The sequence below is a fragment of the Camelina sativa genome, chromosome 7, assembly GCF_000633955.1.
Source record: "Camelina sativa cultivar DH55 chromosome 7, Cs, whole genome shotgun sequence".
In the NCBI taxonomy this organism is placed as follows: Eukaryota; Viridiplantae; Streptophyta; class Magnoliopsida; order Brassicales; family Brassicaceae; genus Camelina; species Camelina sativa.
The window spans coordinates 7,351,988-7,378,305 of record NC_025691.1 but is presented as its reverse complement, the minus strand read 5'-3'; the positions used below and the strand labels follow the sequence as shown (position 1 = coordinate 7,378,305).

The 26,318-nt window shown below is 35.3% G+C and overlaps 6 protein-coding genes across 8 annotated transcripts; 2 read left to right on the top strand and 4 right to left on the bottom strand.

The window, feature by feature from the left end:
• LOC104700643 (osmotin-like protein) lies at positions 3,609-4,562 on the bottom strand. The gene has a single exon (XM_010416182.2). It carries the CDS (start codon positions 4,515-4,517, stop codon positions 3,768-3,770), a length of 750 nt encoding a protein of 249 aa, XP_010414484.1. The 5' UTR covers positions 4,518-4,562; the 3' UTR covers positions 3,609-3,767.
• On the bottom strand, positions 5,669-8,543 carry LOC104700642 (inner membrane protein ALBINO3, chloroplastic). The gene is made up of 10 exons (XM_010416180.2): positions 8,089-8,543; positions 7,870-7,980; positions 7,671-7,745; positions 7,519-7,579; positions 7,365-7,438; positions 7,146-7,250; positions 6,884-6,991; positions 6,694-6,797; positions 6,299-6,448; positions 5,669-6,195 (listed from the first exon to the last, which is right to left on the bottom strand). The coding sequence occupies exons 1-10, from the start codon at positions 8,464-8,466 to the stop codon at positions 5,973-5,975; spliced, it is 1,389 nt and encodes a 462-aa protein (XP_010414482.1). The 5' UTR covers positions 8,467-8,543; the 3' UTR covers positions 5,669-5,972.
• LOC104700641 (dof zinc finger protein DOF2.2) lies at positions 14,599-16,527 on the top strand. 2 transcript variants are annotated; one of them, XM_010416178.2, is made up of 2 exons: positions 14,599-14,884; positions 15,285-16,527. In XM_010416178.2, the coding sequence occupies exons 1-2, from the start codon at positions 14,831-14,833 to the stop codon at positions 16,266-16,268; spliced, it is 1,038 nt and encodes a 345-aa protein (XP_010414480.1). In that variant the 5' UTR covers positions 14,599-14,830; the 3' UTR covers positions 16,269-16,527. The 2 variants fall into 2 exon arrangements, with proteins under 2 accessions (XP_010414480.1, XP_010414481.1); XM_010416179.2 differs by lacking the exon at positions 14,599-14,884 and adding an exon at positions 14,922-15,083.
• Positions 19,562-20,985, top strand: LOC104700640 (respiratory burst oxidase homolog protein C-like). The gene is made up of 5 exons (XM_010416177.2): positions 19,562-20,070; positions 20,250-20,406; positions 20,488-20,536; positions 20,622-20,735; positions 20,851-20,985. The coding sequence occupies exons 1-5, from the start codon at positions 19,896-19,898 to the stop codon at positions 20,983-20,985; spliced, it is 630 nt and encodes a 209-aa protein (XP_010414479.1). The 5' UTR covers positions 19,562-19,895.
• Positions 21,007-22,393, bottom strand: LOC109125548 (50S ribosomal protein L16, chloroplastic-like). Its single transcript, XM_019227330.1, has 2 exons — positions 22,175-22,393; positions 21,007-21,772 (listed from the first exon to the last, which is right to left on the bottom strand). Exons 1-2 carry the CDS (start codon positions 22,337-22,339, stop codon positions 21,155-21,157), a joined length of 783 nt encoding a protein of 260 aa, XP_019082875.1. The 5' UTR covers positions 22,340-22,393; the 3' UTR covers positions 21,007-21,154.
• On the bottom strand, positions 22,780-25,490 carry LOC104700639 (U-box domain-containing protein 12). 2 transcript variants are annotated; one of them, XM_019227545.1, is made up of 4 exons: positions 25,044-25,490; positions 24,736-24,852; positions 24,194-24,637; positions 22,780-24,104 (listed from the first exon to the last, which is right to left on the bottom strand). In XM_019227545.1, exons 1-4 carry the CDS (start codon positions 25,320-25,322, stop codon positions 22,980-22,982), a joined length of 1,965 nt encoding a protein of 654 aa, XP_019083090.1. In that variant the 5' UTR covers positions 25,323-25,490; the 3' UTR covers positions 22,780-22,979. The 2 variants fall into 2 exon arrangements, with proteins under 2 accessions (XP_019083090.1, XP_019083091.1); XM_019227546.1 differs by having other exon boundaries at positions 25,040-25,330.

Below are 26,318 nucleotides of genomic sequence, written 5' to 3'. Positions count from 1 at the left end.
CGTTTTATTAGAAAAATTTATTCAAATGTTCTCTTTTTTATCCATGAAAGTGGCTGGTTTTATAGTTTCACTGTTCACATGAGTTTGTGGCATTGATTTGGAAAACAATATTGTAACTTCGTCTTTTATAAAAAGAGATATATTGTACTTTTGATGTTGTGCAGACTTAATGAGAATTAGCCAATTATAGATCTTTTCTCTTTCTTGATTATCCAACGCTTACTATTTACCAAAGCACAGAGCCGGCCGACCCTAAGCACAAGCTGGTGAAACATGTGTTTGTGTGTCTCGAATGAATATATTTTATCAGCTTTAAAATAAAATGGAAATTTTCATTAGTCTTCTAGTGGTAACGGGTTACAGAAATGTTTGGTAAGTAGAAATATTTATGTAGATAAGTTACTCCAGTAGTGTGCCTCTACAAAAATACTATTTGAAAAGGACAGAGATATGACAATACCTAACACTTCTGATGTGTTAGCTGTCTATTTTTGTTGTTGCAACGGACGACACTCATCATATTAAACAAGAATGTCACTGCTCACGCATTGCTCTTTCATTGGCCTTATCCATAGATGCCATAGGCCTAAGCCCACAGACTTCTTTGACCAACATGAAGTCGGGAGCCCAATTGATACTAAAAAGTCAAAACTAAAACCAAGTTTAACTGATTAGTGATTACTGAATACATTTAACTATTTTACCAGTGTAAATAATAGCCCTGGGATTTTAAACCGAATCGAAATAACCGAACCGAACCGAACCGATATTTTTGGTGTTCGGTTCGGTTTCGGTTATGGCGGCTGAACCGATCGGTACAATTTTTTGTTTCCAAAAAAAACAAAATATTTCGGTTATTTCGGTTCGTTTTTCGGTTAACCGATTTTTTTTTTTTTTTTAAAAATTTTTTTAAAGTTTTTTAGGAAAAAAACTAATAAAACCGAAATTTACCCTAAAATAACCGAATTTACCCTAAAATAACCGAAATAACCAAAACCGAAAAAACCGAAATATTTGAAATAAAACCGAAAAACCCGAAATTATCTCTAAATAACCGAAAAATTCGATTTTTTCATGTTTTTAATCAAATTTCGGTTAATTTCGGTTTTGAAATTTTAAAACCGAATTAACCGAGAAACCGAAATATATTTCGGTTCAATTCGGTAAGATTTTCAAAACTCAAAAAAACCGAAAAACCAAAATAACCGAACCGAATTCACCGAAATAACCGAAGTCCCAGGCCTAGTAAATAATATGAGGGTAATTTGCTAGAGATAAGTTTAATTATGGATCTAGGCATTTGTACATCCGTGAACCAAAACTCTGCGTTTTGGGGATGGGTGTCGATCGACACCAAGGGGGTGTCGGTCAACACCAGTTATTTCTGGTTTGACCAGTTCGATTTAATCGTCGATTTGGGTCGGTTTGGTTTAAGGAAAACCATAGAACCGGACTATTTAAGTGGGAGAACGACTTAGGTCGTGTTTTTGTTGTTGTTACGCCGTTTGTGACAGAGAGAAAACTAGAGAAACTTTGTTCTTGAGGTTTTGGGAGATTTCAAGGCTTTTTGGGAGAGATCTTGTTGTGGGAGTAAAGATTGAGGGCTAGAGACGTGTTAGAGGCTTGCTAGGAAGGTTGGATTCGTCGTGGTTGGTCAGAAACTTCCTGCAAAGAGGTGAGTGCATGACCATGGCTGATCTAAGCCTGAAATTCCTTTGTTCTTTCTTGTTTGCTGTTGTTTTGTGTATTTCTTGATGGGAATGGTTGCTACAGGTTCCTACGGATGTATAAGGCTTTGGGTTTGAGTATTGGACGATTTGGTGATGATTGGAAGCGAGATGCAACTCTCGGCTTCGAGCGGTTCGCGATTGCAGAGTCAGTGTCGGTCGACACCAGTGAAGCAGCATCGATCGACACTGTGGGGTAGTGTCGGTCGACATCAAGAGCCAGTGTTGGTCGACACTTGGCTGGTGTCGGTCGACACCTCCCTTCCAGCGAGACGATGTTTGTTTTCCTGGTTTGTATGTTTGTTTGTTGATTGTTTGGATCATTGGTATCTCAGTTGCTTATGTGTATAGCCCAGTAGATGGGATGATTGCCTCACTAAGTGTTTATCAAATACTCATGCATCTCAATTTGTGTTTGTGGTGCAGGTAAAAGCAAAGTGTGATCGTGGAATCAAGGGAATGAAAGAGGAGGATGTTTTAAGGACTCGATTGGTTGTTGTCTGGCATTGCTAGGTTGCTAGAGTTATGTCATTAGAACATTGCTAGGTTGCTGGTTCTATGTTTCCTGTTGTTTGTATATTGAATATTGTTTATGGTTTAATACTGTTTATTTATTATTGGTTATTTATTGGTATTGTTATCCGTTGTTGTATGTGTTTGTGGCTAGGTGGCTAGTGGGTATGGAACCACTAATTGTAGAGTATTTATTATTATTATTATTATTATTATTATAAAAAAACGGTTCGAGTCGTTTCAGCATCTAGCAACATAAAAAAATAGTGTCAATTTTTTTTAATTTCTTTTTTACCAATTATAATTTGTTAATGCAAAAACAAGAAATAAACATTTCTGATGCAATGACAAAAAAACAAAAGGGCTATTATTTTTCTAAAATTACAATGTTCAATTTTTTAAAACAAGCATTAGAAATATTTTGGAAAAGCTGGCGTTTTTCTTCTGCTTCTGGTACAATCAACCTAAAATCACTACTTTCAAAAAAATGTTACTAGTTGTTTCTGTTAACAAGTTAATTACTGCTTCATCCTACAATTTGTGGTAAGAATGAAACTCTTAATGACTTAGTAAATGGCAGCTCAATCAGTACAATAACTGTTTATTAAGTAATATTTTTACATATATATATTTTTTTGGTTAATTAGAGAGAGGTGAGAGTATATAAATTTTGAACCAATTTATGTAAAATCTAGTAGTATCATCTTTTTATAAATTGATTGAGCGTACACTTGTTGACGTCCTAACACTAATAATGCTTCTTTAATTTCTTTTTCTTTTTGAAAAGGATCTTTTTTTGTTTTGGGAGATAATAATTTGGATTTATCTCAGGATATCCAACTTTTACAAAAGAAGTGTAAAATCTCTCTCACGCACAAAACGGAAACGAGAATCTTTCACGTGAGAATGCAGCTTTTTCGTTTGTTTCATTTTCATGCCTAAAGTCCTCTTGTGATTATATAATGTACATCAAATAATTCGTTCTTTATCGTTTTTTTCTTCTCCAAATACAAAATAGCCACTGTACAGTTCAGATTTCTGTTTTTTTACAACCGAAATAGTACTTGTATAATTTGTTTAACAAATAATACAACGGTGAGAAATTTTATTTACATTTCAATTATATATTTTTGAAAATGTGGAAACTGGTGAAATAAAATATCTACCGACAAACACAAAAAGATAAAAATGTGAAAGAACAAGACACTGCGTTAACCTGCATGTCTCGAATAAAACAATGTACTCTTTCTCTAATATCAATAATATCATCCTTTTCAAAATGGTTTATTCTTCAACCAAATTTTTTAAAATGTTACCATTCTATTATGTGAATGTTTTAAGTGTTTAACAGTGAACCAAACTTAAAACAGAAATAAAGAGAAAGCAATTTCAAGATAATAATACTTAATTTCATAGTTGGGACTACATATCTGAACCGGGAAATCGCAAACTAAACCAATCAGAACCAAAGTAAACCAAACGAAGGGAAGATAGATCGGAACAACATCACAAAGTAGAGACACATAATTAGTGGCAGAAGATGACTTTGAGCTCTCTAGGAGATGAACAGTCATGCATAAGCGAAGGACTATCATGAGCAAATGTGAAAGTCGAAGGACACGCATGCTTGAAGAACAACGAATGGCTCGAAGCTTTACACGTGTTAGGACTATTGTAATGACCTTGACAACACAGCTCGTCTGAATGGAAAGCCTCACACCCACTCTTACAAGCAACCACGTGTCCAGCGTGCGACCGGACCTGAAGATGACCCGGACACGTTTTCAGAAGATCTTCACGACAGCCAACGACGGGACAGACACCATGTCCTTCGTGAGGAGTCACAGTCATAGGAACGTTGTAGCCGTCGACGAGAGAGACACCGTACGAGGAGAAGTCTTTGTGTCCACCGTGGTGGAGGTCGAACTGAGCGAGAGAAGCTGGTGTTGCACCGCCGAGACCGTTGCATTCGAGGCGGTTTCCGCAGTCTCCGGTGATACAGGAGAACTTGCCATTGTAGTGGGCGCAACCGGTTCTGGCCCAGATGCGACCGGACCAGTGTGTGGTTGGGGCGGAGAAGGAACGGTGAGTGAAGGTTGGGAGAGCGAAGCCACCTTTTTCTAGGACGGGGTGGCCGGCGTTAGGTTGAATGGCTGGCCAGACGGTGAAGGGACAGTTGTTGACGACGGTGAGGAAGAGACGGCCGGTGTCTGCGGCGGAGGAGAAGGAGATGAGGAGGAGGAAAGAGGCGGCGAGAGGAAGAGAGGTTTTAGCCATTGTGTTTTTGCTTTTGGCAATGCGACGTGTGTGTATATATAAGCTTAATTAGTTTTTTGATATGCATGATTTTTGTGGTATTTGGAATGACTAAAGTACCCTTTTGTGGTTTTAACTGATATGCATGATGTTTGTGGTAGTTAGGCAATGATTTTAGCATGTGGTTTAAGGATATGGAGGGCTTTAATGTGAGTTTATAAAGTCATGAATATTGGATTCTATGAGTCAAAAAGTTTCAAACCTCTTTGAAGTATATAATGATGGCATATTTGCAATCGGTTTGTGACTTTAGTGAAGCCTTTAATTTGTTTTCCTTCATTGGAAGATTAATCCTAAGGTCTTTCTTAGGTAAATTATCACTATATTGGATGGTTGGAAAATGACATTTTTAAAAATATGCTTAGCTGGTTCCAACAAGTTTGCTTTTTACTATGATAGTAACCATGTAAACACCAAAGGTAATTTTTATATCAACGTTCACAACTTCTCATATATCATGTTTACAAGTTATTTATTATGAGTAAACATACATAAATTGTGTGTAGCCATCTATAAAAGTGTTATTTTTAAAAAACTTCTTCTATTAAGGTCTATCAAGTTCTCTAAATTTGTTAACATTTGACGCTTTATGACTCATGACCGTAACAACATGACAAGTTTCTCTAGATATTAGTGTAATAAGGCTAGACTGACATGTTATATTCGTTCAGATTAGTGTATAAGGGTTCTTTGACAACCACATAAAGACGACAAATGACAAGAACAACAAAATAAGAGTGTTTTTGTCTGCTTAGGCAACTTCGAGAATTTGGAAACCGTGCTGCCCTTTCTCGGGCCTCATTAGCCCAATCCCTAATGTTACCTCTCTCTATTTTATCTAATCCATGCCCAATCCAAAGAGGCAAATGTATCTTTATCAGGATGTAATTGTTGTTTTATTATACATTGGGAATTGAATGCTCAGTTTATTAAACAAAGTAGCACTAACTAGTAACTACAACTTGGATTCCATTTCCCAAGTAGTTTAAACGAAGCTTAGATTACTAAAGTAACTAATCGTTATTCGTTACACACATTCAAAAGTTTACTGTGTTTTGAAGATGATTTAGGAGTTCTTCTATAAAAATTGTATAAACTGTAACATCCATGAAAATTCACAAACGATATGGTACGAGTTTACAACAAAGGGCTAACAAAATTTGAAGTGGACATGTTGAATGTCATAGTAATACACACATTTACGTTAATACATTTTGTAAAAAAGAGAATCACAGAAATACAATCAATTTACTTTTGATCAACTACTACTGCATGTAACTTTAGAATGATCTTTTTGTGCCCTAATTTTAGATATTGCCGGACTTTGTGTGTGCAAAAGATCAGACTAAAGTACAACATTTAAATCTCTTCTCTCTCTTTCTTTTTCATTGCTAGCAATTTTGTTTGTTTTTGGTTCTATACAGTGCGTTTCCTTTTCGATCTTTTGCTTCTTCGTTGGACAACGTCAGGAAGCGGCTTGCTTGTTGTGCTCGAAGCTAACGCTCCTTCACGAGCCTCTTCTTCCTCATCATCCGATCCTTCTTCTGATTCAGACTGATTATCTACCAATTCAACTGTGTCTTTCGCGACTGCCTTGTTCTTCTTGCTGCGCTTCTCTTGCTCCTTTAATTGTCTAAATCTGTTGTACTCCACAATACATTTGTCGGTAAATTGAAAAACTTGTAAGCAAAACATTTGATATGGGAGATAAAATTCTCCAGTAGAAAACAGGATTTACTTACCTTTCGCCAGCATCGTCAGGCTGCGCAATAGATCTCTTTGCCCGTCCCGCACTTATTATTTTGCTTGCGTTTTCATCCATATTGGGCTTTGCACCACCTAGTTTACGCAGATATACTTGTTGGGCGGTGCTGAGTACATTATTTGTGAACCTAAAACCATAGGATGGTTTAACATAAGCAACAGCAGTAATAACAAGAATAAAAAAAGACCTTGATCCTACCAATGCACACATATAGAATCATATTGTTGTTGCATAATATAGTCACACTAGATAGTTCCTTAATCCAAACAAGCTTCTTATTTGTGGAATTTTTAACCCATCTTATATACATTTTGAGGATGATTAACCTAGATAAAATGGGTAGATGAGTGTTTCAAGGTGAGAGAAACCAACCAGTAGATAGATAATCCTGATGGAACAGACAATGCAAAGTAACCGATCATGAGAGGAAGAAACTTGAAAACAAGAAGCGTATTCTTCTGGGCAGGATCATCTGTCTGAGGGAAAGAAATTCGGTTTCAGAACAATCATACCAAAGTGCTTTAGTTATAGGAAAAGGAAAGAAGCTCGTGTTATTTCTCACTTGAGGAGGCTTCATAATCTCCATTGACACATACTGGGAGACAATAAGGAGAACAGGTAGAACAAGATAAGCTGCAGTGTCGTACCATCCCAATGGTGGATGCCCGTCCTGCACCACCGGACAATATCAGACACCAATATGATAAAAGGTTCATTGCACAGCAAAGATTCAGTTGCATGAAAGTTAGAGTTTAGCAATAAGATAAGTATCACAAGAGAAAATATATTCACGTAAGTTAACAGTTTTTTTTTTCTTCCATTACCACAAACGGAAAAAGCCACGATACGCCGGATCCACTCTGTCGAGCAGCTATACTTGTTGGTCCACCCAGAGACGGAATCCAAAAGAAGCCTTCTGTGAAAAGCCCCTGTAAGAACAAAAATTCAAGCACAGATTAATAAAAAGTAAAACAATGTTACCAACTAACTAACTTATCTGGTTTATAGTTGTTTATAAAGAGACATAAGGTAATATCATGTACCTCGTTAGCCACGTTGGAGAGAGCTTGGTATAAACCAATCCAAACTGGTATGGTTGCTAGAGTTGGTAAGCAACCTAACACCAAAACAACAAGAATCAGCACAATTGAGGAAGCAAAAACTGGGATACAAAACTCATAACTTCTAGAGAAGTACCTGCCAATGGATTAACACCAGCTTGTTTATACAAGCGTGATGTCTCTAGTTGTATTCTCTCCTACATATCCCAAAAATAAACAGAACAAAAACAGTCAGACTCAATCATCAACAAGTAGTAACTCAGATTCTAGCCAAAGAAAGAACTTCACCTGATTGCCTGCGTAACGTTGTTGAATCGCTTTAATCTTGGGTTGAAGATTTTGCATCGCGAGTGTTGATTCAACCTTAAGTCAAAGATTCCAAAATCCATCAAACAATGCTCTCAAATTCTCATTTCAATATGTCAAAAACTGAATCAAAGTGACAAGACGAGCTGCAAAATTCTACTAGACTCTCTCACTCACTCACCTGTTGCTTTGTCAAAGGATACGTCGCAGCTTTGACGATAAGCGTAAGCAAGATAATCGCAAATCCATAAGCGTAAGGCACATGAACTGCTGTGAGTCCATCCTTCAAAATCTAAAAATATCCAAAACACAAAAGTTTAAAGCTACAAAGACAATTCCAGAAACATTTGCTTAATTCTAAACGCACAGAGATCGGAATTGAGCAATCTTAAAAACTCACCTTAAGCACCAATTCCATACCATCGGAGATAAAACCAAACCAACCACCACTCTTCTGCACGGCGGTGGGATCAGTAGATACGACGGAATCAGCACCAACCACGGCGGCGTCGGCAATTGTATAGAGAAAAGACTCAGCTCTGGTGAGAATCGCTCCGATGTCTACAGATGAATCTAATCCATGGAGAGGAGGAATCTCGTTTAAGCTGAATCGTACGGTAGTTGAAGTAGTGAGGAGCTTATTATTACTACTCCGGTATGGTAGAAATTGAACGCTTCCTCCTCCGGCGTTACTTCCACCGTAGCGAAAAGATGATGACGGTTTAATCAACGGCGAACCGAAGAACGAAGACGGAGACGAGACTAGAACTCTCGCCATTGGAGGAGGAGGTGGCTTGAGAGACGAGGAATGAGAGGAGAAGAAGATAGAGAGATTTTTTTTTAATTTTTATTTATTTTAATTTTAATTTTACGAATTATCTTTTTAAAAATAAAATTGGAACGACGAAGAAGCGCGTGAGTGTCTTTTCATATGGTGGAGATTTTCTCCAATAATAGGAGTACACGTGACAATGTTTCCAACGTGGAATGTATCGGTGCTTCCTATAATTTGGGCTTATTAGGCCCATTAAAAGGCCCTTTATCTAATACCTATTTACAGTTCGATTTGTTTTTTGAATTTTTGATTTATAAATAGTGGTCTAAACTTAAACCTATTGCATAATAAACGGTTCGATTCCATAACACAAGTAAAAAATTTAGTCTCGAGCCTCTATAATGTCAAGAAACAGCTACGTATGTTAAATAGATTATTATATAAACTGTATACATATCTTGATCCTAAACTATACATTTATCTTTGTGTTGATGTGGATATCACTCACAATTAAAATGTTTAGTTAGCAAACTGAGAGTCGAAATAATCTTTATTAACAGGTGTCTGGGCACAAAGATGACGAGCTACAAAGTGAGCTAGACGAGCTAGAGTAATGAGAAAGTAAGGTGAAGGACGAGCTATGTTTTGGACGAGATGCTTAGTTAATTACTCGTGTTTTCTGCAGTGTTTAGCTCCTCCTTTTTTTCCAATCCCTTTCCTAAGCGTCGTACGCTTATATTTATAGAAAATCGTATCGGTTTGTCATTCGAAAGGACCAAAATACCCATCTCTCCTTTTAAGTGTTTAATTGGGCCTCAGAAAATTTTCTTTGGACCAGGCTTTTTGTTAGGAGGGGGATCCACCCCTAACACTTTGTATGAATAAGAGTTGGTGTAGTTGAATGCCTCAAGAACAAGAAGATACAAAGATAGATGTATCATTTATATAATGATCTTGGATTACACACACATGAAGTACAATTTTGTGATCCGCGCGAAGGCGTTTTATCATTGGTGGAGATTTTTCCAAAAATGGGAGTACAGGTTGTGAGAACTGAAATTCACTCTTCTATTTCCGGAGAGTTACTGGGCGGGGGTGCTTTCCACTATCCTAGTTCCGAACTAAATAATAGAGTAAAGAATGCAATTGCGAAGTGAAGTAATATGTTATTGCCAAGTAAAAGTTGTTTGTTTTTTCAACCCCCTTTACAATCACCCCTCCATTCGTACTTATACTACCCGACTACTATTAATTTTCTCTCATTAAATCCCGCACATTTCGCGTTATTTAATACAATTGATTAGAGGAATCTTTGACCGTCTTCCGAGCTCCGGAATGATCTGTATCGCTCCTCACCTCGCTCCATTCTTCCCGATTAACGCTTGATGGGCCAATTCCGCTTGCGTCTCCAGCCCATGATCTTGAGGAGTTGGGCCTTGGTCCAATTCCAGAAGTGGACGGTTGCGGTACCAACACCGGTAGCTCCCATGTGGGGAGAAAACTGGTGCTTATAATTAAACTATCTCATAATGCAACGACTTATTTAAATTAAAACTCTAAAAGAAAATAAACGGGAAATTATATTTATATCCACCAATGCACCACAACCCCCACATTTTTATTTATGATTTAGAAGGGGTTATTGGTTTTATGATTTTAATGGATTTGGAAATCCAACCAAAAGTCATGTGTTAATTTAATCATTGACTTTAAAATACTTATCAAAATTATGTGTTATTGGTTCTATGATTTACAAATATTTATAATTTACAAATATTTGTTAAAATCTCATGTTATTCATTTAATGAAAGTGTAAAATAGAAAGATTCAAATCCAATGATAAAACATGTTATTTCAAAATCTATGTGTTTTGATTTTTAAAATTTACAATTTCATATAGATTTAGAATTTACCTTTCCAATAACAGCCCGTTAATTTATGTATATATATTTTCAACAACCTAAAACTTATAGTATGTATTATGTAATAATAGCTGATCTTTTGGCAAAGCAACAACCTTAATTACTCATGAGTCATGATTTATGTAATGATTTGATTTGATAAAATGGAAGTTTAAAGGAAGAAAAAATTAAACCTATTAATAGTACTGTTCATCCATTTTTCAACATTGTGCCTATTCAAATTAAATGTTTGAATAAGTTTAAACTCGAATACTTTGTGAATGTATGGCAAATGGGTAAAAGCTTTACCACACAAATTATAAAGAGTGAAGAAAAAGCTGCGTAGTACTCTCTTTCAATTAGTTGACATCGAATCTGATTCCCACACCACCACCTTTCTTACTTTTATTTCTTGTCATTATCAGTCTTGCCACGTGTGTTATTTTATTCAGTTTTATAAATAAAATGAGCAATGGAACTAATCTGAAACATTTCTCGAGATACTCCTATATACAACCCTATAAAGATTAGCTTGATCATATGCCCGGACTTGAACCTCCTCATGAGAGAAGCCATAGTTAACCCCTCAAGAGAACTGTACCGATCACTATAACTTGATCGATGTCTACAATGAGCTAAGCCTAAGTAATGGTGGTTTCTAACGTAAGATAGTCATAAACCATGCTAAGTCCTAAGGGTATGTGGAAAGAACAAATAATATAGATGCTTGATGCTTCCGTGTTTTGAGGGAATTGAATGTGACCGCAAATGGGACTAAATAAAATCTTAAGGAAAATGCTCTCTAGTGTTGTAGAGATATACTTGTGTGCTGTGCTAAGGATATATAGTGAGAAACTTTGACATCTAAGTTTTCTAGCCTATTCACTGACGTGATTCAGCTAGGCTAACATAATTAATCATAGCTAAACTCCGAACCACTTGCTCAAAGTTGGTATTAGGAATTCCTGAGTAAAACGAACAAGGTTTAAATCATGTTCATAAGGGATTCATTAAGTTCCTCAATCTCTCGATTAGCTTCAACTTGATTAATGATCTTTGGCTCTAGGTGCACACGCAAAAGACTCTCAAAGTAGCATACTTGAATAAAATATTTTCCACACTATTTTTTTATAACCATTGCATCCATTATACACCAACTATATTTCACAATCATCGACCGTGCACCAAATAACTGTAAGAAAAAACCTTTAAAGTTGTTTTCTTTTAATTTTTGATCTATTGAATATATTAAATTTCTAGTTATTTTGTGAATAAGTATATGTTGAATAAATTAAATCTATGTTGTTATTAATCTTTCTATGTTTGAATAAATATTTTACTTCCTAATCTGTTTTATAATATAACGACGCCGACACATAAGAAACCCACTTTTCGATCGACACGTAAGCATAACATGGGTAATAATTCGTTGCTAAATAAAAGTTAATTATCTAAAAAGTAGTCTAATTGTATGCACGGACGTTCATGATCATTTACTTTCGTTTACCGATCCGAATAATATATATCATACTCCCTTCCTTTTTCATTATTTCTCATTTTAGAGTTTTTCTTACATAAATTAAGAAATTAGACCTAAAATGATAAGTATTTTTAAAGGGAAGGAGTCATCTTTTAACTTGGTTGCATTACTCAGGCTTTCACTGAGTGGATGCACAAGTAATTACGTAAATTCATACAAAGTTATGAGTGGTACAAATTATAACCACATAATGAGTTCTTTAAAAGGAAGTTATGTAAATTTTGTTCGGCAAATGAAGGAAATGATTAATTATGCCAAAATCTTTAACATTCCAATGGAAAGCGATGTATGAAATTGAAAAGTAGTCATATTGGATTCGTTATCGAGACTTACACTATTGCTCTATAGAATGTTTGGACGAAAAAGAAGCTCCTAAAGCAATAAATTAGTTTACGTTCATGATTGAAGCATTGACTTCCTCATTTACTCATGAAGGAAGTTATGTAAAGAAGCTCCTCTGAAATGTAACAAGTCTAGTTTTTTTATATAAAAAATAAATCTTTTAGTCGAAAGAAATTCTAAGAATATCCCACAAATTGGCTCATTTGAGTTGATTTCTTTCTGTTGACAANTAAAAAAAAAAAAAAAAAAAAAAAAAAAAGAAATTCTAAGAATAATATATATGGATTAATCCGATTTGAAAGTGAAGGGAAAAAAAGATAGAGATGAAAACAACAAATCGGAGAAGGATAAGAGCATATATAGAAGAGATGAGTGGGATTATGATTGAAAAGGTTTGGTGATGATCTCATGCATCAACGTAACGTTAAAGATGATTTGTTTTTAGGGTAATAATGCAACATATACGCCATTTTAGGCAATCTCTTTCTGAAAAAGATGTTTAGCATTTATATACGAAACGACTGATTATTAAAGATACGAGAAGAAACTCGCTAGGGAAAAAGAAAAAGAGAAGATAAAAATGTAGAGACAAATTGAAAGATCTCTCTTTTGTTTTTCTTTTTCTTTATAGATAAAAATAAAAGTTGGGACATAAATTAGAAGTTGTAAATGACAGGTTTCATCTTTTTCATGCTTTTTCCCTTTATTTTTGTTCGTTTGATACCGAGTAAAGTTAATATCTTCATATTAAGATTCAGTCATCCTTGTTAAAATAAATGTTATTATATATTACTGAAATATTAATATTCTTAAGGAACAAGATTACTATCATAGATTTTGAATGGTGGCGTACTGACGTAGAACAAATAGAGTTTTTGTAGATTAATTAAGTTGATCAACCAAAGTAATTACATTCGAGTCTAATTTTTTTGTTCAAATGATAAAAAAAAAAAGATTAAAAGGATAGATTTGATGCTAACCATTCAATGGTGGTTTTACTGTGGCTGGTCAACTTAATTCATTTGTTATATACTTATATTGCAAGATTACAAGCCTATATACTTTCGAATGACATAAATAATTAATATATTAAAAAAATAGATTCAATATTACACCATGGCCATGGAAAATACAAGCATGTAATAGATTGATATCTAATTAGTGAAGGAAGACGAAAACGACAGATCAGGGACAAGGCTAGTCTTGAGTCTTGACCCACAAAGATACCCTAATTAAGCTTTCATGATTACGAATCTATATGATAATGAACCCTATTAAGAAAAGTTAATATTTACTTAACCATCAGCGTACAATTATATTTACACACACATTTAATTATATGCATAGACAGCGTAGTTGATTAAGTGCACTATTTGCGATAGCAAAACAACTTAAAATAGTAATTATGAAGCATTAACCAAACGTTAATAGTTTAAGTTAACATGGTGTAGCCCTGCCGTGGGTTGGTCTAGAAAAATATGAGTTTATTGGGGGCACGAATATGTAATTTGCTACACTAAAGTATAGAGTTATATTAAATAATAACCTGAAAATCTAGTAACAACAATAAGACTTTTCTTTAATTTTATTTTGTTATAAAGGCTTATAAAAATTGTTTTTTTCTGCTAACTGAATTATTGTTATTATTGTATAATTTTGTAAATTTAAATTCTGACTGATACAAATATATAAGTGCAACCAAAAAGATAAGTACGAATAATATTTTAAATATAGTGTGTTATTGAAAAAAAAAGCAATACTACTTATGCAGCATCGACTCCCAACATTTTAAAATTCTGAACTACATAAAGCACTAGACTATAGATCTAGTGACTGATATATCTAGTGACTGGATAGACCAAAAAGATGTTTTGCATATTGTGAAGAAATGTAATTAAGAATTGTTTGATTGTACAACTTTTCGCAAGTCCTTCTTATCACTAAACCAGTTTATCTGAACATTTCCCTACCTTATTTTACTTCGTGGTAAAGATAAAACATGATATGATTGTAGTATTTTATTATAAATAAATCGCTTAAAGCAAATCAAGGTCTTTTGGTTGTATCTACTCTCTAGAACGTCTTTAATTTATTTATTAGACCTTGTAAATCATATGGAAAATATACATAAAATATATACACACATTATAGATATAATTCGACAGAGAGAACCTTATAGGCGAAGAAATGTCACTCCACTCAAACCCTAAAAAGAGAATCACAACAAAATCAATAATATATATATACACCTATATATATACGCATACACAAATAAACAATGCATGAGAGTGGGAAATATATATAAAAAGAAATAAAGCATGAGAACATGACCCATGTTTAGAAAAGCATAATGTTCTTACTTTATCTTTGTGCTCATTCTCTACCATCATCTTCTCTCTAAACCTCTACTCTTCTCTCTTTCCCTTTTGGTTTTGTGCTCTCTCCCTCACATCTTCTTTAGCCTTTGGTTCCCTTCTTTCGTTTTTATTTTGATTCTCCCACCATTTTTGTTCTTTTGAGTTTTAAAGATCCATCAAACTTTATTAAAGAAAGAAGAACAAAGAGATAAAAGGGAAGAAGAACAATGGTTTTCTCATCCGTCTCAAGCTTTTTAGATCCACCAATTAATTGGCCACAGGTTCTTTTGATCTTCCATTACCTAATCCTCTCTTTCTTTACTTTCTTTTTGTGTGATTTTTACCTCTCTTAAATTCTCCATTGATTGTTTTGATTCTTATATTAATAATTTTGATTCATTTTTCTAAAAGATATATTCCTATTCTCATCTTCATTCATCTTTACTCTCTTCTTTTTTCAAATTTCCAAAACATATCATGGTATTTCTTGCTTTATAATCTCACCTATATATAGACCAAATACATACTATATTTTCTTGTACGATAAAAAGATCAAAATTATTTGACAGTTATTATATACAAAAAATTAATAGAAAACCAAAGATTGATTTAATTTTGAAGTTTATGGTTCTTCTTTCTTGTACTATGTGATTGATTTTTTTTTTTTTTTGATGTTTGCAGTCTACGAATTCGAATAATCATCCTCATCATCTTCAGCTACAAGAAAATGGAAGTTTAGTTAGTGGCCACCACCAAGTACTCTCTCACCACTTCCCACAAAACCCTAACCCTAACCACCACCATGTTGATACCACAGCCGCCACCAGCGTTGATCCGGGAGGTCTCAATGGCCAGGCGGCTGAGAGAGCAAGGCTAGCTAAGAACTCTCAGCCGCCGGAGGGAGCCTTAAAGTGCCCTCGTTGCGACTCAGCCAATACTAAGTTCTGTTACTTCAACAACTACAACCTCACGCAGCCACGTCACTTCTGCAAGGCTTGCCGCCGCTACTGGACACGTGGTGGTGCCTTGAGGAACGTACCTGTCGGTGGTGGCTGCCGGAGGAATAAGAAGGGTAAATCCGGAAATTCAAAGTCTTCATCCTCCTCATCCCAGAGCAAGCCATCAACGTCTATGGTCAACGTTACAAGCCCTACAAGTACTAGTAATGTGCAGCACCAAACAAATAGCCAATTCCCATTTTTGCCCACTCTACAAAACCTCACTCAACTCGGTGGTATCGGTTTAAACTTATCCCCCATTAATGGAAATAATGGTGGAAATGGTAACACTAGCTCAGGTTACTTGAATGATTTAGGTTTCTATCATGGTGGCAACACTTCAGGTCCGGTCATCGGTAACAACAACAACAACAGCAACAACGGGAATAACATAATGACTTCTCTTGGATCAGCAAACCACTTTGCTTTGTTCGATCGAACCATGGGATTATATAATTTCCCTAACGAGGGCAATATGGGATTATCTTCTAATGGAGCTACTAGGGTTTCTCAAACTGCTCCGGTGAAAATGGAAGACAACCATTTGGGTAATATAAGCCGGCCGGCTTCGGGTTTGACATCTCCGGGGAATCAATCCAATCAATATTGGACCGGGCAGGGTCTCCCCGGTTCTTCTTCAAACGATCATCACCAGCACCTTATGTGAGTGTTACTTTGCCGTCGGATCATCCATGGACCTCGTTTAACGGTCCAATGCATATGGAAAAACTATAAGGTATATTAGAATGGGTTTGTTTTAGTGATCATTGGGTGCATATAGAATCAGGTGCACAAAGATATATTATTCGTATTGTGTGATTATGAGAACTTGTTAGTTGTGTGAGTGTCTGTCGGGTTTGTGTTTTGTTCAATTCGTATTATTCACTTGGATATTCATATAATAATACTAATTAACTTTTTTTATATGTTCTTATATATTTATTTTTCTGCTGAATATGTGTTTTCTTCCTTCTTTCTGGCTATATATGGGTTTGGTTTCTAAGTTCTAGAGGTATGTGAGAAGAGCCAATCAGCATAATTATAAAGGATTTTATCATTCACTGCTTTCTTTTTTTCAAAGTGTATATAATGAATAATTTTACGGGACCAATCTTATAGGATAGTGCATAAAGTAAAAGAGTGTTACAGACTGACGAATTTAATCATACAATTCCGTGTCACTCTAGAGATAGTAAAGTTTTAAAAATTACCAAAAAGCTTTATATTTCTCACATTTTTAGGAGCTTTTCCTTTTTCTTTTTCAGTCCTTAATAAAGATCTGTGCATATGAAGATATGCATGTTATACGTACCACGTTATAATGTTTACTTTCCAGTATTAAGATTCCGTACGTACATACCTTTTTAAAAAAGACTAGAAAAATAACCCTTACTTATCTTTTTAACTGTGAATAACGTAAATTTAGGATTTATTTCACATAAATATATTCTGGAAATTCATGGATTCTTTTTAGGTTTAATTATATAAATTACCTCACTATATACTCAGTATTTGCAAAAATGTCACCACTTCATTTTTGTAAATAAGTATTGTATATTATATCGAAAGCTTTTGTCAAAAATAGTTGTCTATTTGTTATTTCTTAGTAATGTACATCAGTACATGGTCTGATAGCATATCAGAAAATTCTCCAACGGATGTTCCTATATGAGATGTTTTATTAAAAAAACAATAAAATGAAGAGAGAAGATGAAAAGAAGGGATACATTTCTCGGTTAAGCAACGGGAGAAACGATCCTGAGATAAAAAGTGATAAATGTCACTAGTTTATTGATGAATTTATTGAAAAAAAACAATGATTTTTTTTTTTAATAAATTTTTTTTTAAGCAATCATCAACGTTTCTCGCCAGTGGAGAAACTCTTACTGGTCACATGCATGGTAGCAATAGTTGCTACTGTCGAATTAGTACTCTAATTTCCAAACCACCTCAATATCAAGGTTATATTGTGTTTTGCCGTAGTGAGTTCAAATGATGAGTTACGTCTTTATTATTGCCCACTCGCAACATCCTTGTGATACTTGCTTGAGTTTTGACCTTTTCCAGCTCTAAATCTTCTTGACATGTCTCTTCAAAACTCAATTATTGCTTAATTTACAATTAATTTGTTATTCTTTACTTCGTAATTAGTAACATGTGATAGGCTGAAAGAAACCACCATATAGCCAAATCCACTCCTAAAAACGCTTAAACATGATGATATATAATGATCAGTTGGTTGCCTTCAAAATTTAAATGCCTATATATGTGTAAATCGGGTTCATCAATTATATGTTTCAAATGTACATGCAACTCAAAAGGATTCTACATTTTTAAACTTTTCTGAACATATATATAATCCCTAACAAGACCGAATAAAATTAAGTGATCAATCTAAACAATTCCTATTTGAGCATTATGTGTGTTATCACCATTGTGCATTTCCCTAAGCAAAAGACTCACAATGCCTTTCAACATTAAAGCCTAATTAACGCCATATAGCATATGTGTAGATACATATACAAATAACTGTATATATTTTTAATCATTTATATTATAAACTCTATGTATCAAACTAACTAAACGTGTTTTAAAATTCGGAAAAGTAAAAAAAAAAAAATCATCTATGTACATTGCAATTACTTTGTTTAATCTTGACTTTTTCTATATTTTAAAATATTTTGACATTATTTTAAAAATCATATATAATAAACCAGATATTTGGTGACTATCTAAATTTTAGCGGATATCCAGTCATTTTCTGAATGAATACATATCAAAAATATATATATATGGACGAAGCAAAACGGATCACAAATAACACAAAAATTAGGACAACTTGGCATCCAGACCTTATTTTTTTTGTACGGATGATATGAGAAATTATTTTTATTGATCTGATTATAAATTGTCTTTTACATATAGATAGAAAAGAAAACTCTAGAAACTCTCTATGCTTGCATTTTTTCCATCTCGCTAGTCTTCACTCTTCATCATGCATCAGCACCACATAAACCATGTTAATTTCACCACACACACACATTCATAATACATATAGAGAGCCTTTTTATTTTGGTGCAAACCATAATACATAAGCCTTAGATACATTGCATAACATTATATATATATATATATATATAGAGAGAGAGAGTTACCTCGAATATGAATTAGAGGTTATAGGTGGAATATGTCTGCATATATGATCCACACAGTTTCTGTAGCAGTGCGGATCGCTAACACTGCTGTAACAGACTAAGTAACATTGCCTTTCACATGGATCTCTTCTTGCTTCTCCTCCAAAGGCAGCAATCACCACCAAAATCAAAACCATCAAAACACTCCACTTGTTCTCCATATCTCTCTTTTAAATCAATTTATTTTGCTTCAAAAGCTATATGTATATATTTCATTTCATGAAAGCTTTCTCTATATATAAAGATGAAATGACTAAATCTTGGTCTAGAATCTGTTAAATTTCATTTGATTAGTTACTCTGATGATGACCCTTATTTATGGAAAGCCTTCTCTTTGTGAAGTATTCAATCTTTTATATTTAGCAAAAAAAAGTATTCAAACTTTTACTTGGACTCTACGACAATGCATAGATTATGAAAATAACTTTGACTGATTTTGTATAAAGTGAAAGAAATTAAATTATTCAACGAAAGAGAAACAAGTCAAATGAAATACCTAATTACCAAACAAGATAAATAGATATAGACTATTTTTTGTTAAATAATTTTGTTGGCAATTTTTTTTTTTTGCTATTATGACGTCTCATATTTGTGTATTTTCAATGTTAGACTTCGATCTCTCTTACACGCAACTGCTTCAAATCTGAATAATTTTTTTTTAAAATAGATATTGACTACTAAAATTAAAGAAATATAATTGAATATTGTGTTCCTAAGACATATTCTCTTGTCTCAAAAACTTAATCATAGCTTGTAATATAAGAAATAAAGTTGATAGATGTTTTAAATTTTTCGTCAAAAGAAAACTAAAATTTGTCAGGTTGTGTTCTTCCATGGAGAGACCAGTGAGCTTTGACGTAACGGACTATGACCCCGACGAGAACGAGTGGGGGAGCATCAGCGATACAATACCCTATAGCGGTCATATGAGCGGAACATCCTCACCGAACTACCAAACTCCATCCATAAATAACTCCGAAGACGCAGAGGAGCACATGATCACGGCCGGGGTAAACCTTCATGAAGACATTGTGGAGGAATGACGGACGCGGATCACCTCTGTTTCTGATGAGTTAAAACGTTTAAAATCGTTATCCACAATGAGGAATCCAACAGGATGCATGTCAAAGTCAACGGCTGCCGAGTCTTTGAAAGGGCTAAAAATGTTCATCGGGGCGACTGAAGGTGATTGGACCACCGTGGAGAGGCGGTTCGATAAGATGACGGCGGATACCGGTGGCCTGCTGACCCGTTCGAAATTTGGTGAATGCATAGGTAAGTTTATTGATGATACTACCGTGAGAATATATATACACATGTTATTTTGTTCATTGTCAATTGGTTTTGAGTTAGAAAATCACCACAATGATTTCATTTATTGATGGTTATTTTGTACTTGTGACGTTTTTAATTGTTTTGTGTCAAAATGAACATTTTCAAATCTAACAATTCAGGAATAAACTCTAAGGAATTTGCCTTGGAATTGTTTGAAGCATTGGCTAGACGAAGATGTATAAGAGAAGATGTGATTGACAAATGTGAACTATATGAATTCTGGGGTCAAATAAACGATCAAAACTTCAAATCCAGGCTTATGATGATTCTTGACATGTAAGCTTTTCGGTTATTTCGATTTTTGTATTTTCTTGGAAATGAATGTAAAGTTGAAACAACATATCTAATGATTTGCAGTGCGGATAAAGATGGAGATGGTAGAGTAACACAAGACGAAGTTAGACAAGTAAGAAGACGGTTTTACGTACAGAGTAAATATCTTATGAATGGTTTTGACTTTTGATCAATCTTAAAACTTTTTGTCTTGACAGTTTATTAGTCTTATTGCGTCTGCTAACAACATGTCCACCACTGAGAACAAAGCTGATGACTATGCAGCACAGATTATGGAAGAGTTTGATCCAGATGAATTTGGATACATCACGGTAAAGTTTTTTGTGTCCGCTCCAATTTTGCATCAAAGTATCTCAAGAACTTGTAACTTTTTTTTGCATCATAGTATCTCAAGAACTTGTAACTTTTGTAATGATTTTGAAACAGTTGGAAGGTTTTGAGATGCTGCTTGAGGAGCTAGAAACACAGTGTGTAACAACAACAAGTACCGATGAAACGGAGAAGCCTACGATGCTTAACCGGAACCCAATAAAGAAATGGTACAACTTACTGAAGAAATAACCATCTATGGAGACGAAATAGTGAAAACAAAAAAGATTACAAACATTTATTTGTAGATGTGTGTTTTGAGATTAAAATTTCAGCAGAATGTGAATGTAAAAGTGAACCTTGATTACAGCAACCAATATGAGCATAGCTCCAAATTACTATAGCTCCTCCTCCTATAGACTTATTTAGAAGTAATGAAGTGGGTTTTTAGAGGCAACTTCGATGCTGCTATTTTAATAGCTTTCCTGGCTATTAACTCGGATACACCACCCATTTCGTAAATAACTTTACCTGGTTTAACCACAGCTACCCAAAACGCTGGGGCTCCTTTCCCACGACCCATACGCGTCTCAGTTGGTCTTGCCGTAACTGATTTGTCAGCAAATATACGTACTAGAACTTTTTGACCGCGTTGTATATGATGTATCATTGCTCGTCGCCCAGATTCTATTTGTCTAGATGTGATCCAACCGGGTTCAAGTGTTTGAAGAGCATAGCTGCCAGTAAGATTCTCACAGGGAGCTATTCCTCTACTAAATCTTCCTCGATGGTGTTTCTGAAACTTTGATCTTTTCGGGAAATGGTTGATCGAAGTCTTTGCTCTTTTCGGGGTATTGCTGACCGAACTCTTTGTTTTTTTCGGGGTATTGCTGACCGAACTCTTTGTTTTTTTCGGGGTCTCGCTGACCGGACTCTTTGTACTTTTCGGGTTATTATCGCTGACCGAACTCTTGTGGATCTCTCTGACACGATTCACTGTTGCCGGAATTGTGAACCTGGAGTGCCATGTTCCAAGAACCTAACCCAAAAAAGTGAATGTTAAAACACAGGCACACAAAACTTCAACTTCTATTTCTTGAAAACGTTATAAAGTGTTTTCATTGGCTTTGTTACTTGTTACGCTTCTAAGTTGTTAAAAACATCTTCAAGAGTACTCTCTGCGCACATTCATTGTCACGCTTATGAACATTTAAAATGTCTTCCGAGAGTACTGTAACTTTTAAACTAACCATTGCACGTTTAGCTATCATTGATTGTGAGTTTTTTAAACAGTAATCCGACAAATCAAATAGCTAATGAATCGGACAAAACAAACAACTAAATGGCTAATGAATTAGACAAAAAAAGAAAGCCCACATTTCAAACAGTAAATTTAATCCGACAAATATATCGAATAGGTAATGAATTCGAACCAACCGACCTTCTTGGGATTGATGTTGTCAAAAGTGACGGGAAGAGAGGAAGTGGCAACAGAAAGAGGAACAGGAACAGGGTGAGAGAGAGATGGAACAAGAGTGAGAAAGCGTCGGCTAATTATCTGATGACGAGTTTGTTCCAGGACGCGGCCGAACAAGAATCTCTGCATCTTGAGGCGATCAGATCTGTGTAGGACTAGGATGTGCGTGCTGCTCAAGCCCAAGAGATGAAGGCGTCCTTCTAAACCCGCAGCAATTTATTATTTGTTTTTTTTTTTTTTGTCAATATTATTTGTCTTGTTTATCACGGCAAAATAAAGATAACCAAAAATTAAATTGACATATCCAGGCCTGAGAAAATGATACGACATTTATAAACTAGGATGCACCAAATTGCTTCATTTCCTTAAACAACTGTACAATTTTGTAGTGATTTTGTAACAGTTGGAAGGTTTTGAGATACTGCTGAAGGAAGTGGGGAACCCAGTTTGTAACAAATACAGAGAAGCCAACACTGCTTCCCCGTGGAAGCCGTTAAAGAGATGGCACAAGGTTATTGAACAAATCTCATCTTCCTCAGATGAAGAAAAAAGAATTGACGAAAAAGAGATTATGAAACAAGATTACGATTAACAAACACCAATTTTAACTTTTATTGTAAGATCCGAGCAAATGCGAACTTGAGACTGAAAAAAAGAAGGTAATTTACAGGTTTCAAAATCTTGGTTCTTTTTGTGTGAGTTTAGTTAAGAAAACAAAACAAAATGTGCGCTACCTGTGTATGTAGAAACAAACCTTAAAACGCTAAACTCAGATTAGAGAGATTTGATCTTCGACACCTAAACCAGACTGTTTCTGCTGGTCGTTAAAACGGCTAAAGCGGTTAAGTAACTGTGCCGCTTTGCGTTTTTCTCTGTCAGTACCATTCTCAGCCATTTCTATTAAAAGACTCATAATCCCTAATTTCTGAGCTTCAATCAAATGCTGCTGATCCCATGAACACAAGTGCACTAATACCGCAGCTGCGTTCTCTTTGTTCCGCGGCGACCCGCTTCTTATAAAATCTACCATAACATGAACCGCATCAGCGGCTCCAGCTACCATTTTCCCATCCGGGTGACTCGATATTATGGCTAATATAGCAAGTGCTTCATCAACCATTCCGCTTGCCGTCTCTGTTAGTAAACGCATTATCACGGGAACTAAACCGGCTCTCACAGCTTTTCCTTTGTTCCCTTGATATATGCAGAGATTGAACAGAGCAGTTGCCGCATCTTTTTTGCCTCTCTGTGATCCTTCGCTCAGTAAGGTCACAAGAGGCGGGATCGCTCCTGCGGTACCTATTGCCACTTTGTTCTCGTCTATAACAGAAAGGCTGAAAAGTGTGGCTGCTGCGTTTTCTCTAGCTTCCATGCTTCCTTTCTGGAGCACATGAACAATACCTGGAATCGCTCCACATGAATAAACAATTCTCTCTTTGTTCTCTTGGCATATCGAGAGGTTAAGAATCGATGTCACAGCGTGTTCTTGAATCCGGGAGTCACTGGATACCGTGAGGAGATTCACCAGAAGAGGGATGGCGCCTGATGCAGCAATGGCGACTCGGTTATGGTTGTTCTGTTTTGCTAGAAGACGGATTTCTCCTGCAGCGGATCTTTGGTCTTCAGGGTGTTGCGATGTGAGCTTAGTTAGGAGTTCTTCAATCTTGTTATGTTCATCATCAGAGGTTGAGGAGGAAGATGAGGCTTTACTACTCGGTTGAGAACTGTTGGGACGCTTTGGAGGTTCGATGTCATTGGATTCACACCATTGAGCTATAAGGCTTCTTAGAGCATAGTTTGGTGTGACAGTATCACTTGTCAGCGTTTCTTGCGTCTTTGGACACGTCAAATGCCCTCCTTCAAGCCACTTCTTAATGCACTCACGTTCATACGTCTACACAGGATTCCAATGAGACCAGTCAATAAAACCGGAAACAAATTAAAAAGACACGTAAAGGGAACAATGCAAGTACAATATTATACCTGCCCTGAAGAAACAATAACTGGATCAATCATCAATTCTAGAGAAATCGGACAACGGAAATCTTCAGGCGGTATCGGCAAATTTAGATCACCATCATGTGCCTTCTGAAGCGGTGATTTCAGTGTCATGGGAGCATCATCCAAGTTAGGATTATCAGTTTGCACAAAGTCCTTAATTCTCTTCAGAACCATCGACATTTTCTCAAAGCTATCACCTGGATCTCCACCACTCGAACTGACCATATCAAGTAAAACCAAAGACTCTTGCGTAAGGTCAGTTATAGTCATCAACTGAAGCTTCACCGCTACTCTCCTAAGCATATCAGAATCCGTTACACTGGCTGTATCATTATAAAGAGACATAACATCACTATATAACTCATCATCATACGCATCACCGCCTCTTCCTATTTCTCTTCTTAACTGAATTAAAACAAGCTCAACCTGCACACAACAAGATATGAATCCGAAAGCTGAAGTTTCAAGAAAACAAGAACATATAACAAGTATCAAATCAGAGCAGAGAGAGACTATCTCAATACCTGTTCTTTAAGCTCATCTGAAATTTCAAGATTCTCATAAGGGATTCCACTTAGAGCTTGTTCCAATAGAGCCGTCACTTTCTGAAACTTAACCATCACTTGATCTCTCTCCAACACCTAAACGAATCAAATTCAAACACAACACACACACACAGATTACAAAATCAATTCCAATTTCAAATCCAACAACACACACACAAGTGCTCGTCTCTCTATCTATTGCATCACTTCACTATCACAAAAGACTCAGATCTAATTCTCAGAAATCAAAAGAGGTATTTGAAATTGAAAGTGAAATACTCACACACCAGGTAAATTTTGCTAACTTGGCTAACGAAAGCGAGCAAATCCATAGCAGGAACAAGCGATTCCTTGAGAGATAACAAAGCCGTCACCACTTGGTCAGGGATCGTTGATTCTTCACAGCTGTCTCTGATCTCTTCGAGCATAGGAAGAAGAAGCTTCAATCGACGGGAGAGGTTGCTACAGTGTTTCTTCATCGGTGCACGGTGATCTGAAATCGAAGCGATTTCGTTTACTGAATCGATTAAGGTTTGGGCTAACTTGTGTTTCTTTGATTTCGCCATATGAGTTTGAGAGGGGGGGGGGGGGGGGNGGGGGGGGGGGGGGGTGGTGTAAACGAGGAAACACGCAGAGGCGTAATCTAGGAATGGTCACGAGAGGTTTGAGTCAAGGATGAAAGCTGTAACTGAGAAGACGAAGACACCTCCATGATGGACTCGTGACTCTTAAAAACGGAGCGGTAATTTCGGGTCGGATTTGGGTTTTATTTTCTTACCCCAAAAAAACATAAAAGTCAAATGGTCAACAAAATAAATACCAAAAGAACAATATATGCAAAACTGGAGACATAACATAAATAGAAATAAATATATTTTAGTCAAATGGTCAACATTTTTTTTTGGTATTTAAAAAAAAAAAAAAGAAATTCGAGTTTAAACAATCATCTTAATATCTTATCCCATGTTACAGTATTAAAAATTCATAATAAGTAACTGTTAAATGAAAAAAAACAAAAAACTAACTTCTGTGATATAAGTAACATTTTTATTAGGTATCTATATTAGTAAAAGAGAAGTACAAAATTGAATTTGGGTCGGATCATTAAAAACAATTATCCGAAATTAATGATTTGAATACTACTAATTGGGCAAGAAAACGGGTTTAGATATAACCACTTACATGTTTTAAAATTCGATTTAAAATTAATTTATTAATAATGATATCTAATTAGTTTTACATAAACAGTTGTCAATAGGACTTTAATTTCGGCATAATTACTAATTATTATAGAAATACTCCCTCCGTTTCAAAATATAGGATGTTTTAGCTAAACATGTAGATTAAGAAGTCTACTTTTAACAAGTTCAACCAATCAGAAACAATACTGCATAATATAAAATACTAAACTAATCTAAAAGTTGCATAGAAACTTGAAAACATCTTATATTATGAAACAAAAAACTTCTCTAAAACATCTTATATTTTGAAACGGATGGAATATCATTTAGTTACAAAGATATCAATCTTTAACAAGATTTTCTACTTACAAAACTGAACCT

Coding starts and splice junctions, on each gene's coding strand:
- LOC104700643 (XM_010416182.2), bottom strand. CDS start 4,517: ATGGCTAAAACCTCTCTTCCTCTCGCCGCCTCTTTCCTCCTCCTCATC.
- LOC104700640 (XM_010416177.2), top strand. CDS start 19,896: ATGAGGAATCCAACAGGATGCATGTCAAAGTCAACGGCTGCCGAGTCT. Junction 20,071..20,249: donor GAAATTTGGTGAATGCATAG/GTAAGTTTATTG, acceptor CTAACAATTCAG/GAATAAACTCTAAGGAATTT. Junction 20,736..20,850: donor ATGAATTTGGATACATCACG/GTAAAGTTTTTT, acceptor ATTTTGAAACAG/TTGGAAGGTTTTGAGATGCT.
- LOC109125548 (XM_019227330.1), bottom strand. CDS start 22,339: ATGCAGAGATTCTTGTTCGGCCGCGTCCTGGAACAAACTCGTCATCAG. Junction 21,773..22,174: donor ACAACATCAATCCCAAGAAG/GTCGGTTGGTTC, acceptor TTTTTGGGTTAG/GTTCTTGGAACATGGCACTC.
- LOC104700639 (XM_019227545.1), bottom strand. CDS start 25,322: ATGGCGAAATCAAAGAAACACAAGTTAGCCCAAACCTTAATCGATTCA. Junction 24,638..24,735: donor CAGATGAGCTTAAAGAACAG/GTATTGAGATAG, acceptor TGTTGTGTGCAG/GTTGAGCTTGTTTTAATTCA. Junction 24,105..24,193: donor TTATTGTTTCTTCAGGGCAG/GTATAATATTGT, acceptor AATCCTGTGTAG/ACGTATGAACGTGAGTGCAT.
- LOC104700642 (XM_010416180.2), bottom strand. CDS start 8,466: ATGGCGAGAGTTCTAGTCTCGTCTCCGTCTTCGTTCTTCGGTTCGCCG. Junction 7,981..8,088: donor GTATGGAATTGGTGCTTAAG/GTGAGTTTTTAA, acceptor GGATATTTTTAG/ATTTTGAAGGATGGACTCAC. Junction 7,439..7,518: donor TGGTGTTAATCCATTGGCAG/GTACTTCTCTAG, acceptor TTTTGGTGTTAG/GTTGCTTACCAACTCTAGCA.
- LOC104700641 (XM_010416178.2), top strand. CDS start 14,831: ATGGTTTTCTCATCCGTCTCAAGCTTTTTAGATCCACCAATTAATTGG. Junction 14,885..15,284: donor CACCAATTAATTGGCCACAG/GTTCTTTTGATC, acceptor TGATGTTTGCAG/TCTACGAATTCGAATAATCA.